Source organism: Phoenix dactylifera, chromosome 12 (assembly GCF_009389715.1).
Source record: "Phoenix dactylifera cultivar Barhee BC4 chromosome 12, palm_55x_up_171113_PBpolish2nd_filt_p, whole genome shotgun sequence".
NCBI classification, from domain to species: Eukaryota; Viridiplantae; Streptophyta; class Magnoliopsida; order Arecales; family Arecaceae; genus Phoenix; species Phoenix dactylifera.
In genome coordinates, this window is record NC_052403.1 from 470942 (window position 1) to 486459 (window position 15518).

At 39.5% G+C, this 15518-nt stretch overlaps 1 protein-coding gene across 1 annotated transcript; it reads right to left on the reverse strand.

Moving 5' to 3' along the window:
* Positions 1–12505: 12505 nt before the first annotated feature.
* Positions 12506–14261, reverse strand: LOC103713707. The gene is made up of 3 exons (XM_008800719.4): positions 14075–14261; positions 13638–13964; positions 12506–12873 (listed from the first exon to the last, which is right to left on the reverse strand). The coding sequence occupies exons 1-3, from the start codon at positions 14151–14153 to the stop codon at positions 12701–12703; spliced, it is 579 nt and encodes a 192-aa protein (XP_008798941.1). The 5' UTR covers positions 14154–14261; the 3' UTR covers positions 12506–12700.
* Between the last annotated feature and the right edge of the window lie 1257 nt (positions 14262–15518).

The window sequence follows — 15518 nt, forward strand, 5'->3', positions numbered from 1 at the left end:
GTGAAGAGAGGGAGAGACGGCGGCTCGGTAGCCGGGGGCAGAGAGGGAGAGATGGAGGAGGGAAAGAGCCGTTGGATCTAAAAATGATCTCCCGCTCCCAGCCGTAGGATCTTGAAATTGTTAACCTCCATCTGTTTTACTTGGAATAGAATCAGGCCCAATGTGGCTCATATATTAAACAGGTTATACGTGTTAAATGGATTTAGACATTTAAAATCTGTATCCGACCCAAATAATAAACAGGTTAAATGGGTCAACCTGTTTATGACCTGAACCTGTTTAGACCAAATCCAAACCTGTTTATGGCGGGCCGAACACGAGTCGAATTAGCAGGTTGGGTCATATTTTGCCACCCCTACCTAAAAACAAAATGAATGGACTGAAAATTGATCTTTATAAGAATTTAAATCTACAACCCTGAACTCTGCACATTGACACTGTTTCTTCATCATATAAGCGCATAAACCACATTTTTTTTAATAAGTAACACATCATCCATACTGAAAGTTCAAAAGATTTGCCTGTAGACTAACTTGGGTTCACTGGCTCAAGCTAATTCATCGATAACTTCATTAATATTTTCATCTTGTTTAAGAGACTTACTTCATGCATAATAATATTTCTATTTAAGTAGTTATCAGGCTTTAATAAGTTGCAAGCAAATTCATGGGTACTATCATCAACTTTTCTCTTGTAATGATTATCATTGCACATCTAAACCAATCTAATCTAATCTAGTATATCTAATACACACGCACACTCCCACGCGCGCGCGCGCGCACACACACACACACATATATATATATATATATATATATATAATAAGCAATCTACTTTGATACTTTGGGCATGATTCAAGAAAAAGTTGGCAAAATATTAATGAAAAATAACAAAAAGTTGCTCAATTTCCCTATAAAACCGTGCCCTATAACCACACCTTCATAAGTCACGTTTTAGACCTTTACATTCTTTTCATCGAAGAATGCAAACACATAAATGATACATCCAACATCAAGATGATACGATACAGGTTCCAACGAACTCTCAAAAATTTAAAGAATTTTGGCTGGCTGCTCCTGCATGAGCCATTTGATCCCCCCATAAGTTCGATAGCAGCTGCGCTGGACTTCTCTCATGTTAACCAAAACAACTACATTACCTAAAACTATCAAGCCCTCTTTTGAGCAAAGCGCTGCAGTGATTTCGGCAACTCCGCCTCAATTGTCCTCTACTTCTTTGCATGTCGCTCCTCCATCTGCTGCTCCAAGAATGGCCTCTTTTCTCGCTCCTTTCCGGCGAGCGGACTTCTTGCATGCCATTCTCAGAGGAGATCAACTTTTCTACACCTCGGTCATCCCATGCTGCTCGATTCTTGCCGACCTCAGGGTCAACCGAGCAGCGCTTTCACCTCGGCATGGAACTCTGCGGCAACCCATGCCATTTAGAAAACAATCCAAGGAGCATGGGCATGTGCAGCCATTTTGTAGGTGAATTATTGGCTTGATTTATGCCATTAGTAGTGTGAATGGAGGCTAACAATCCCCTACCCAATCTAAAACCAGCTTCAAACATAGATTGGGGTATAAAAAATAAATCCAATAAACTAATGGATAGGGTTTGGATTCCAAAATTAGACCTCAGGTGTTATTGGATTGAGTTTGGTCTTAGATAAATCCAGATAAATCTAAAACCCAAGACAATTATATGCACACAAATATATACTCCTATAGATAAATAAATAAGTGCATCAAACAATTTTTCAATCATAAAAGAAAAAAAGATAAAAAGAGAGAGGTAAAACCATAACCTATCTTATTCCACCAAATTTTTATCCATTATATTTATTTTAATCTTTTCAATATATTTACTAGGATTTAGTATTTATACTAAGCTTGAGTATTGTAGGAATTTTTTATTCATCATGTCTGTTGATCAGCTGAATGCTTAGCTAACAAATAATAGTTGAATAGAAGCCCTCATTTGGATATGTTTTTAATTTTGTTTTATATTTTCATGATTCACCGTAGCATTTGAAATACATTAAATAATTATAAATATCTAAAAAATCCAGCAAAAAAACTTGTTAATACTTGATTTCTGCTAGAACTCTAACTTTTTGGGATCCAAAACTAGATATGGATGCAGAGTTCTAATTGAATTTGGATTTAATAAAAATATTTTGAATTTGAATAAGTATATGACCAAACCCAACCCATTGATGACTCAAGTGCTTTGCCAAGGACCCACAAATACTAATGATTTACCATCCGCCACTCCTGGGACATCTGGCATTAGAGTTATAATTACGTACATTCCAACTATCATTTTTTCTGTGAAGGAAAAAACTATCGCCGACTGGCTAGCCAACTTTGCAGCTAATCGTACGATTGATATTTTATGGATTAATATTTTATCCTCCTACTTGCAGAATTTTGCTTACACTAATATTGTAGGACATATTTATTATCCATATTTATAAAAGAGACAATTGAGAGGGGAAGGAATAGAGTTGAGACTCTCACAAAGAAACTCACCTGAATGATGCGCAGCGAAGAAGGTAATCTAATCAACAGCATTATTCACCTTCCAATAAATGTACTTTAGAGGGTAAGAAATATGGAAAGAAAGAAAGAACCCCTCTCCGGCATGCTTTTCTGTTTTACTAATTGTTGCATCAAAATACTCATTCTTTTTCTTTTTTTTCTTTTTTTTCTTTTTATTGGCCTCATGAAAGTGGATATCGTGATCTAATTTTGGTTCGTATTTATTATGAATTTACAAATGCAGAGATGAAGACACGACTCAAACCCTGATTATTTGATACCCAAATTTCAATGCCTTTTTGACTAGTTCTCCCGTTCGCATATACTTCGAAGTACAACAATATGGTTAAAGATGGTCCTGACATGGATTTAATCTCTTGATGGCCATACTAGAAATGGGGATCCAATCCTGCCTTCATCAGATTTCTGAGAGTCTAGGGGTATTATTAACTGTTAAGGGAGGCTACCTCCCATTTTTACAGCCTAAAATTGCCGGTAGACTGGTAAACCAAAAAATAAAAAATAAAATAAAGAAATGAAGGGAAGCAGTCCACTAGAAGGCAATGCCGGGCCTGGTCCCTGCTACCAAATCGAAGTTAAAAAGATAGCCCGTGATTGCAAAAAGCGGGCTAGGCCTGTCCTCACATGTATCCTGTTTAAAAAACGGGCCCGGCCCGTTTCCAGAACCCTCCTCGAACCTCCCTGTTTTAAAGCCAGCCGAACTCCAAAATGTATTTGACTCAAACATTTTGGCATCTTTTAAATATCTCTCTAATCAATCAGATGCTACATAAAAACCACTATGATTTTATTATTCAGTGACGATTTTTTGCCAACAAATAAATCCATTATTATGTTATATTTTCTCATAAATGCCTATAATTGTTAGCATACTTTTAGGGATCACGTAACAACCTACATCATCCATAATATTTTTCTTTATTAGCGTGTATCTGCCTATATTATTATTTTTTTTGTTAGCATGATCTTATTAGAGTAATTTTAGAGATCATGTAATAGCTTATATCAGTCAATAATATTTTCTATTATTAGCATGATCCTATATCAATCTATATTTTTTTTTATATGGAATCTATATGCGAGCATATATAACCCCTGAGATGCGCCGAATGTGACGTAACAGAAAAATAAAATCACTTTTCTTTCTCTCTTTTTCTCTCTTGTTTTTTTTTTTTTTTTGTAAATATTTTAACCTAAAATATGAAGACAGTCGAAATCTACAACTTATGGAACTACCATCTGCACCGCGGAGATAATTGTTTGCATGGAGTGATATTTACCATGAGATGTTCGTGAGATTTGATGAACGATCGTGGGATGGTCACACTATTCCATTCCTTGATGCCTTTCTCATGGAGTTGGTGGTTTAGTTTATATAACATGTCCATGACCTCTACACGATATAAGCTATCCACCTTGTATTTGGCATGGCTGCTCGACCAAATCACTGAGAACTACTCTAGATCCTTCGCAGGTTTAAGGCGATAATACACCACACGTTTTCACTCTTTTGCCGACTTGTTCAGCTTTCAAGGGAATTTATAACAGAAGAAAATGCTATCGTTCATTTTCTGATGGCAGGCTTGTCTTCTGAGGACTCCCTTATCTCCTGAAAGAGTATTAATCAAGACATTAATTGGGATTCAACATGAAGAAAAAGGAGCACTGCGCTACTATCAACCTGCATTAAGCCTACCCATTTGTGCCACTTTAGCTGACAGAGTTTCCATCGCTTGTTCCTTCTTATCCTCGCAAGCAGAGGGTACAGGTGGCAATTGCCCCTTGTTTTCTCTCCAAATGATGCGTATCAAGAATAATTGTCACTTTATCTCCTTATGTCTCATTTAGTCTTCAGAATTTAGTGCACAATCATAACATTCAGCACCCGCAAAAGCAGAGTTCCAATGCTTTTGCCGGTCCATGTTTGTCGATGGTGGTATATGTTTAACTCAAAATATGCTATATCATATCGACTAGATAGTACATGACATACCATATCGTACCGGTTTGGTACTGCTGGTAGATTATATGGGTGAGCGTACTAATATAGTAACACGGTCACCAGTATGAAATTTAATATCAAGACGGCGTACTTTGGTTTAACATGTATAAAACTCGTGAATCTACTAAGAGTATGTTGTGCACCGCTGCAAGAATTTCTAATAATGTGGTAAATTGGCTTGTACCTAATTTGTGAAAGATACAATTTAAGCTGTCAGGAAGCAGCCAGCTTCATACATATGCTAATAGAATATTTCTATAATACCATAGTTAGCTACTCAAATTTATAAGAACATAAAAACTCCTATATACTTCTCTGAAGTGTGCTTGAAGAAAAGTTTGATTTCTATAAATGAAAGGACAAAACAATGACATCAAGATATAAAAGACCATTGTTAAGTTGTCTTTAATTTCTCTTCCTATGTTAATATACAAGAATGTAACTGAACATTAGCAGATCAAGCTGCGGGTAATCAATGATAGAAGTTATAAACATACCATTTGCTCAATGTAAAACTATGAATCTGAGCAGCATCCATATAAATTTATAGGATTTTGTATCAAGATCAGCGGCTTCTCTCTCGGCATGTTATCAGTAGTGGGCACTTACTGTCAGATTGCTAGAGCACATAAATAGCGTGTGCAAAACCATCCTTCCCAAGTTGTGCCAAATCTATAAGCACAGCCACCATCTCGAGGCAGAACAAATATCAAGTACACATTGCCTTGTGGGACCTTAAGGAACTCATGAATCTTTCTTTCCTTAGAAGAGTGGAAAAAATAAATGTTTCTATGTTTGAAGCTTACAAGAGGAAGCTTAAATTAATAAACTCAATAATGTGCACCAAAGGAAACACCAAATTTGCTCTTGAAAGGAAACCAAACAGTGTATATTTTTGAGTAATATCCAGGTTTGAACCCTGAACCACCTCCAAGGGCAGGCCCTTAGAAGAGATGTGCCAACAAACTGAACTGACCGTTGCTGGCAACTCAATGGCCTCTGATCTTGTAGAAACTATTTTAACTTAGTTTAACCAATATTACATGATTCAATTATTAGTGAGAGATGGAGTTAAAGTTGTAGCTTTTGGGAGAATTTTATTAGATCATGTAGATCTTCTGATCAGCATCACTAGAACAATGATGAGCAAAAGAATGTTTTCTCTCCCCTCCTTGTTCTTTGGTGCTCCAAATCTCTGCTCAACATTTGGATGAGTTCAGTAGATTAGTTGAAGGAAAAAGGTCCATTGGTGGTCCCTTGTTAATCGTAAATTAAATAGGACTATTTCACTAGCTACTTTAGTGGAAAGACAAAAGAAATTCTTGATTTGGGTTCTTGCACTTTAATGATTCTGAATAATTTGTCACCCAAGTAGAAAGGCATAGACGAATAAGAAGAGTAAACTATTGGGATGTCCCAAAGGAATGCAGTAGCTATCCAGCCAATTAAGCACATATATACACCAAATCTAGCATACCTGTCAGCATGTACAAAGGTTTTAGAAAATAGAACTTAACAACAAAGAATGATACCGAACCAGCCCATGATTAAACAACAAGAAAAAGGAAGAGCATGAGCGCATACATGCGAACCAAGCGCGGGATGCAAGGCTTCTTCTAGTCAGCATTACTTAATTCCTAGACACTTTTGTTCATATTTGTCATATGATATACTTTAAGCACGATCTGCCCGTGATCAGCCCTGATGGGCCTGTGCAACAGCATCTCTTAGTCCATATGGACCATGGGTTGGATCTGCCTTGGTACTATTTGTAACAATTTATGATCTCATCCAAAAAGGCTAGGCGATGATATTATTTAGTTTTCTTGCCCCGTATAAATATTCAAAATCTACCTAAAGTGGGACTAAACATATGCCCACAAATGTGCTCACAAGTTCTTTTTTTTCCTTGAAACAACAAAATTTGTAGAATAGTGTTAAAGGTGTTCTTATTATATGCTTATAACTGGATGGAAACATGCTCTACGCTCGGAAGATGATGAGAAGGTAACCCAAACTCCCGTGGCATCATTTGCAATGAAAGAAGCTAGGTCTCGAAACAGTAAGGGAGGGGACGCCTCAAGTCAACCTGGACGCAAGTTTGCAGCCGCTGCAGCCATACGAGTGCTCCTGGGGACCACGCCTCAGTGAGTGGAAGAAATGGGTCAAGAGATTGGACCACACAAAAGGCAGCATACTTAATTTTGTTTTCTGCATCATCTTTAATTGTCTTGCAAGTGTTCTCAGTGGCATCATGGAGGCCACACTGGTTCAAGAGATTCGAGTTTTAAGACGAACATCTGAATCTCCGCACCAAAAACAGAATCATCGAAGAAATGATAGACCGGAAGCTGTCTTCTTAGTGAATGCGATGATTACTCGATCGATACTTCGCTGGTTTGGTTTTGATCTTGCATACTGAGTAAGAAACGAAAAAAAAAAAGCCATTAATGGGCAGGCATTTGGAAGTGCCATCTGCCATCCGATGGTCATCTTAGAAACATATTCAAGGACAAAAACTTGATGCATAACATGTGGCATGGGAAGTGGGCCGGGTTGGTGTTCCTGGCACTAAATGGGGTGACCCATGGAAAGATCCTTCCCCCCATATGGAGAGACATAGCTGTAGAGGTATGATGGGGTCGAGCAATGCTTGTATGTTAACGGAAGACGATTTCAATGGTGGGGGACAATATGCAGCAGGATCCATCCAGTGAGCCCTAGTGTTACTATAGTTGGGTGACAAAAGGGGGTTAAAGCCAGCACTTGTGTCCAATAAAGGAGGGAACAAAACCCTAGTGATGTGTTCTTGTGATGGGCCAAACAAGTGTACCATGAATCCTCCATTTCAAATCACCTCCGACAACTAGGCCACGGCCCTTTATTTCACTTTAATGTCCCGGTTAAATTTAGGAACTGAAACAAAGAAAGAAATATACGTCCTAAAAGTTTCCAATCTGTAAAACAGTGAAGCTTCCCATCTCAGTTATTTGATGTGGTGTGGTACCTACAATGGTCTTCATTTTCCTCGCAACATTCAAATCATTCGAGAGATCTGCAACCTGTCTTAGAAAAAGGCATTGCTTTGATGATGGTGACCCCCACAAGAAAAAAGAAAGAGAGAAAGAAAGAAGAAGAAGAAGAAAGGCGCACTCAAAGAGTTAATAATGTGCAACAAACGGTATTCTTATGTTCTCTGAATTGTTTAGTGCATTTTCTATGGCTGGCTCAAAATTTCGATACCATGCGTTTAAATTTTGACTACGCTCTCTAACTTATTAAACATATATACAATAAGAACATGAAGAGAAACATATATAGCTTGATGATCTATGAAACATAGATGTGGTAGAGTCAGGGTGTGCCATATTTTAACTGTGAGTAAACAGGCTTGCCTATTAGCGTCTTTAAAAAAGGTGCACCATCAGAGAACAGTCTCACATGGGTACAGGTTGTGAAGGGTAGTTTACATTATTGCCCTCTTAGTGCACCTGCTTGTTGCCCTCTTAGGGGTTGTCATCTGAAAAGGCTAATATGCACCATGTGTCTCAACTCTAGCTAGCTGGTCATAGCTATAGGACCATAGTCTATCAACTCTATTAGAATCGTAGCAAGAAAAAGAGTGGGTATGCAAGTAGTAGCCAAGGGGAATCACATGAATGGCAAAATGATTGAAGTGGAACGTGAGATCTCCCAGGCATGATTCTAATGGGTGCACAATCTTATTTACCAAAGACACTAACATCAATTTCAGTTACTTTGCACTCCGTCGGACTTTTGGTTGCATCTTTAATTTAATTTACATGAGCCAAAGTTTTATACTCTTGTGACCAAATGAAAGAGAAAACCTTCTTGTTGTGACTCTCTTGTGGAAAATATGACGCTAACTAAACCATACTAAATATGACTGTCAATATTTTATTTTATTTTATTTTTTTGATGAAGAAGGAGGCAAAGCCATCCGGCCTTTATTAAAAAAGAAGAAGTTTATAGAAATTATTTATAAAAAATTTGTAAAAAATAAAAACACAAAAGAGCAATAAAATTTTTTTATAAGAGATAGTGGTCTGTAAGTAGATCTGTTAAACTATTCAACAAGCTGAACAATCTCATAAGTGATTTGAAGAATTTTTATATCTTCAGTGTGCAACTATATAAGCTCTTTATCTTGATGTGACTCATCTTTTTTCTAAAGAATAGATCAACGTCTCTCAATGTGCGGCGTCAATGTTGCAAGATTATTCTAAAGTTTAAGATGAAGATTAAGTAGCTTATCTGAACACAGATGTTTTTAGCTAAAAAAAGTTGATAAGATTTTTTGTAAAATACAATAAAAGTAGGCTAGATTTCTGCAGAACATAATAGCTGAAGAAAGTCAATCAATGTATGTTGACCGCAAATTCTCGATCTTCCTTAGGAACATAGCACTAGGTTTCTCCCCACTTGAGAGGCTATAATGGTAAATTTGCATCATGTCAAGTATCTTCCACTGTATAAACTCGAGAGGGAGAGGGAGAGGGAGAGGGAGAGTTTAAAAGATGTCTTCCTCCCTTAAGATTTTTTTTTGATTGCAAGTGGGAGGTGGGTCCTTCCTTAGGATTTAAGTGCTCTTGCAGAACACCTCCCCACGGTTTGTGGTTTGTTTCCAGGTTTACTCAGGAGGTTGGAGAAAGAAAATCTTGTTGCGTTGATTGGAGCATCTGTGGCAAGAGGAAGCATCCAAAGGGATCGCATTGATCCGTTCTTTACAAGCATTTTGTTGAGACAGTGGAACTCGGATCATGCGATCCTTTTGGATACCTCCTCTCGCCATTTCTGGAACCGGCATCTGGCATTTCCTATTGCGTTCCTCCTCCTCCTCCTCCTTTCTGCTTCTGTCCATTAATCATCATGTTATTCCGAGGAAGGTGAAGAAAGCCCTTGGTCAAAGTAGTCAGCTTCGCTACAGTCCTCTGCGTACCCATTCTCGCTAGCAGACATCATTCTGTACATTCTTTGAGTTCTTGCTGCATAATTCTGATTACTTGCTTTGTTGCTTGTGCTGCAGAAAATGAAGAGATGGATCTCAGATTCCGTTGGAAGAAGAGAAACCTGACTGTTTATTATTTCGCTTTTCAGAGAAGTATGCAGATGCAATATTTTATTCTTCTTATCTTGTTTAATGCATATTTTCTGCAGGAGGAAAATGAAAAGAAAAGATCAGGACGCCTTCTAATTCTTCATTTCCTTCATGCTTCTTGAGAGGCAGCCTTAAAAGGTCCATTTGGTGGAAAGCCCCATGCTACATCATGGCGGATAGCTAGAAGAGAAATGTTTGAAAAAGTGATGAGCGTGACCACAAATTTGGCTGTAAGTCTCAATCTACTGATATGCTTCTATCATGACAAGTTTTCTTCCTTTTTTTTTCTTCTTTTTTTTTTTTGATGGAATATCATGACAAATTTTTAAGACGCAATTATCTAGAGTACCTGAGAGTCATTCAGTCACGGAAAATTTTTGATCTATAATTCAAAAGGATAATTTTTTTCATAAAGATTCTCATGAACAAACGAGCCCATATTTCAGTTGACATCATATCAATGCCTTGTAATTCCTGTTTTGAGACCTTAATTGCTTTATTCATTGACAACTTAATTTAATTAGTTTCATGATGCAGAATAAGATTCGCACTAGTCATCGTTTTCTTGTCATTTTTTACTTTGTTTATTTTTGTTTTATTTTTAATAGACAAATGTCGAGATTGAGCCTGTGGTATGTGGGACCTAATTGTTTGTTTACACACTCATCCTAGAAGTAGAACTTCTTTCTTCTTTTAGTTAAAGGTGAAAAATGGATTAGGTCGATCGGTATTCAACAAGGAATCATCCAGTATTTATCATGACATGCACTGCTGCTTTAGTCTGGTGAAGGCCGGGTGCATGCATTTGTGACAACCAACCATATATGTAATTAATTTGGCGTTTCAGATGAAGTTTTGAGCACACGACTGCTAAGCTAACTGATCGAGCAACCATCGCCACCGTTTGAAGCCTAGCCTAGCTATCCACTCGCAGTATGACCTGACCCTCCTGGATACAATTTTCCAGCAGCTCATTTTATGTACGGATTTGAGATTTTAAACGATCTTTTGGCCTATTCGGTTTCAGCAGAATATGCATCCTTTCTTTAATGAACATCTTATATCCACCACCGCTGAGAATTTAGAGTCAAGTCACGGGATTCTGGTCATCTGTACAAAATTTCTCTCGGGGCCATGAACTTCCAGAGATTGGTACAGCTTAAAGATCAGCAACGTACCAGATTAGCTTCATGTAGGCACCTAGAAATTCCGTTCCAATCCATTTTATGTTATGGCGAATTAAAATATTAATCTAATCTGCTGAGGGATAGAGAGATGGAAGCCCGTATGTTGAAGTGTGTAACATGAGTGCTGATTGTGGTGCTGAGTTGAAACCCTCCCTCGGACAATGATGTTAAGCAATCTAAGGCGCATTTAGTTCATGACCAGAATCGAAATTGTTATGGAATTTGAATGCTAGAGGAGATTAGAAATTAGATTTTGAGGGATTGAGACATTCCCATACATTCTCAGATCTCCTGGAATTAAGATAGAAATGGCTGGAATGAAAAACACTCATTTTTATTTCTATTGTAGAGCCCGACGCCTCTCTTGTGACCCTCCCCTCCTCCCTCCAACTTGGGCCGAAGCCCAATTCCTCAGGCAAATCGAGCCCAATGCTTATTGTATTAGGATGCCAAGTGACGGAGACCAGAATCTTGAGGGTCGATGCCCCGTAGAATCGAACCACACCTCTTGCCTTAAGTCACAAGGGATGGTACCATGCAAACACAAGCAACCTCAGACTCGGAATGGGCATCTGGCTTGTGGAGAGTCTATTCAACCCCACGCATGGTATTTTTTTTCTCCTCCGGTGAAAGAACCATCACCAAGAAAGGCTCGAGTAGTATTTTATAGTTGATAGCCACGAAGTAAGGCCCTTTAATTAATTTGTACTGCCAGCTACTGTTTTTTGGCTAGCGGAATAGCTTTATACCTAGATAAGAGATAAGCAGGTGAGAGAGAGTAGCATTATACTCCGCCAATTTGATGGAATAAAGAGGGAAAAATTATCCCTTCAATTATATTTTTGCTCTTTTTGACTCTATAAATATAGGAGGACAACTCCGTTCTTGTGAAGAAATCTAACTCATGACGAAGAATGCATATACTATTCTTTTAAAACTTAAACTAAATGCACAAATTCCTCCTAACGTGAAAGAACCCCTCCAAAGTTTTCTGGATAAATTTCTTTTCTTATCCCTTCAAGATTTACGACCAAATGCAATCTTGATTACCGGAGCATCTCAGGTCACATCTCTTAAATTTCAGTCTCAAAGTCCATTTTAGCTTGTTATTCTTGAAACAAGTCTTTTGTTATATCTGTGTAGTCAAGTCTGTCACGATTATTTATTTGTGTACGAGAAAGGAACCCAGCACCTATGGGCTATGGGACCTCGTCAGGCCTTCCAATTTGAACCAAGGCTAGTATTTATAACACGAATCCTGTCCTACGAAGTATCACACGAGAACATTCACTCTATGTTGTAAGCCGGTAGTATATATACTCGTGGTTATGGAGATGCCCACGGAATCATGTCAGGCACCCGACAAGATTTTTCCTTTTCCGGTCCTTGTTCTTATCTTTTGTTTTGTTTTGTTTTGGTTCCAGGCTGTTAAAAAGCCGAGTTTTAAAGCCGCCACAAACAAAAAAATCGCGATAACAATGCAAACGTTGGCCAAAATCTTGCCATAATAATCTTTAACCATATATCAAAAAAAAGAAAAGAAAAGAAACTTTAGCCATAACCCTGACCAAGAGGGCTTCGTTTTAAGGCAGGATAGCAGACATGATATCAAACCAAACACATATTAGGGGCATATTGTGTGAAGACTGTAAGTGCTTATTATTATCTCATCAACAAACTAAAACACCATCATTTGAACAACTAATAAAACCTCAAGAATGTATACAAACTCGTATATACGGAGTAAACAAAGAATCCCAGGTAATCTGTAGGGTTTTTTTTTTCTCTCCAGAACACATAATCTATGTATGAAATAAAAGAAATGAAATCAAGCTGAAGCAGGGGGTGAAGCCATGGAAGCTGGTGCAGCTGCTACATCCAATTTACTCACATCCCCTCCACCGGCAGCGGGGCCTGCTGCGACACCAGAGCTGAGAATCGTCATCATCGACCGATGAGGATTCACCCGCCGAGCCTCGCACAATTCAGGCAGGAGCACACCTGTTACAAATTAGTATCACCATAGCGTCAAACACTACTTGTTGCCTTATTTCCAATTTCTATTCATATATATATATATATATATATATATATATATATATATATATATATATATATATATATATATTCTTGACTGACCTAAGCTACCAGTCAATAGTCATATATAAATGTTGACCTACAGGCGTAATTTAAGTTTGGCCCAAGCCTTGGCAGTACAGTCCAATATAGGCCCCACATCCATTTTCTAGAAACCTTAGCCTATTGAGCTTCTACAAATTCGCCGCTGAAGCCCGAATGGGAGCCCAACAATTACGAGGTCTAAAACGGTCAAAATGTCTCTGTTCAGATCAAGACATATTCAGATCCTGAAACTAAATTATTTAGAAGCAAACCCGCTGGATACCAACTTTGTTTCTAAAAGACTGTCGTGTAAATAATCAAAGTTTTTCAGGTTTGATTTCCTTCAACCCAAGTCTAAGCCGATAGGTCCTGATTCGCGGACGCTGGGTTCATCTCTGAATCGGTTTTCTTGATTCGCAAGTCGGATGGGGAGTCGGACAAGGAAATAAAGGTGAAAAAGGTAAAAGGTCGATCCCTTTGCTTTTTCCACCCTTCTTTTTATTTCTAAGTTATCTTTTCTATTACGCTCGTTTACCGTTGTGACCTACGTAAATATAACGAAAATTTATGCCGATAAGTTTGAGAAATATAACCGATACGTCAAATATGTTATTGCCTCTTTTTTTTTTTTTTGGTTATCTTACCTTCGCCGGCGGCGAGGTTGAAGTAGAGATCGATGATGTTGGGGCAGTTCTCGTGGCACGCCGGAGAGCAGAGTTTCTCGGTGAACTGCGGCTCGAGGAGCGAGTCGGACGAGATCCCGACGGAGTTACGGTCCACGCCGCACGCTTTCACGCATTCGTCGGTCTCGATCCAATTGGACATCCGCGCCACCACCACCTCCGACGTCCGGCACTGGTACTCGGTCGGCCGCCCGCTGTGCTGGGTGCTCTCCAGCACGCACCTCTTCGACGACGACGATATCGCAAACGCGCACAGGTCCTGCGGCAAATCCTCGCATGTCACTCCCGCTGCAGCAATCGCATAGGCATCTATTAGTATCGGTTTGCTTTGCCATCCAAAGAGAGAAAAGAAAGCATAGAGAATGATATGCACGTGTTGGAATTTTCACAGCATGTACCTGAGGTGGATGGGATGCGGAGGAACAGGGAGAGAAGAAGGGAGAAGGCCATCATCTTGGAATGAAACGATGAAGCCATGGAGTTCTCTTTGTTGTTCCTCTTTTGGGTTCTAGGAGGAACCTGATATCGTAATGTACGTGGGTGGTGGAAATGAAGAAGGTTTGTAATGATGAGAGAATGGCAAGGGGTAGGGAAAGGCTTGGGATTTATATAGGGCCAAGGCTCCGACGACTGTTTCGACTCTCGACGGTAAGCCACCTCTGTCGTTAAAGTTGACGTTCTATTTTTATTTCATTCTCTTATTATTACCGCGGTTTTGGTTGGCACGGCATCGGCAGCAAATGGAGAACAGGACTGGATCTATTCACCTGTCGGACACGCGTCGGATGGAATGGCTGACTGCTGATGGGAGTGAAGCCAGGTCGTTGGCCGCCGCCTCATGCATGCCCGCTTCATTACGAGTCTGGAGCCCGCGTTTGATTGACTGCCTATTTGCTTTTAAAACTTTCTTGGACCGCGTGGTGAGAAGGTTCGGAAACTTCAGAATTCTGGAAGGGGCTGAAGCGTTCAAAGTGTCATGAATCTTCCTTCCGATTTCCTTCGGCGGGTGCTTCGTTCCCAAGTCTTTGTTGCGCCCAAAGCAACCACCCACCGGATGGTCGTCTCATTTGGGGGGACCCATCGGTGCGACGGTTCTGATGGAAGCCAACTGGCCCTTGGTGGGCAAGTGTAGAAGATGAGAAATGGAGGTTGGAGACTCATCTCGTCGGCCGCGTGGCTTGGTGGTCACTCAAACGTGGTTCGTGGGCCCCTTACTTTTGTTGCGCTGGCAAGTGACGCGGTGCAAGCATTTAAGCGACTTGGAATTATGCTACGCTAATCGACGTCCAACTACAATTATTCATCGATATGACATCGACACTAGTCATCGTGGTGCCAAATTTGGCTTTCTTAACCTGGAACGCAGATTTGGATTGATCGGCCAAACGTTCGTCCAACTTTTGGAGCCCCAAGGCCAAGCTGATTGGACGCTAGCCGGTAAACCACCGGTTACGAGCCCATACCGTCTGGCTTCTGTTAAAAGAGAGGTTTTTTTAAAAATTATTTTTGTATTGGTCCTGGGTGTTACTCCCATTACCTTGTAATCAGAAAGCTTGGATGTGGATCGCTGCGTGGTGCTGAGAAAATTTCCATCCCATTTGACGCATGAACTCAGGTAAGGTTTAATAGAATCTGTGGTTGCTAGAAACTAAGGTCCGTCTCTCTCTTTTTCTAAGTATAGATCTGAGGTCTTTTCTCTAGCGCCAACATGTTACTGTTAAAATTTGATGTCAGTCTTCGCCCAAGGTAAATTGAGGTTGATCAGAACCGAGATAAAAAGCTAAGTCCACCAAGAATGCTTAGAATTCTACGCCATGAATTTGAAAGACGAGCACGACTTGC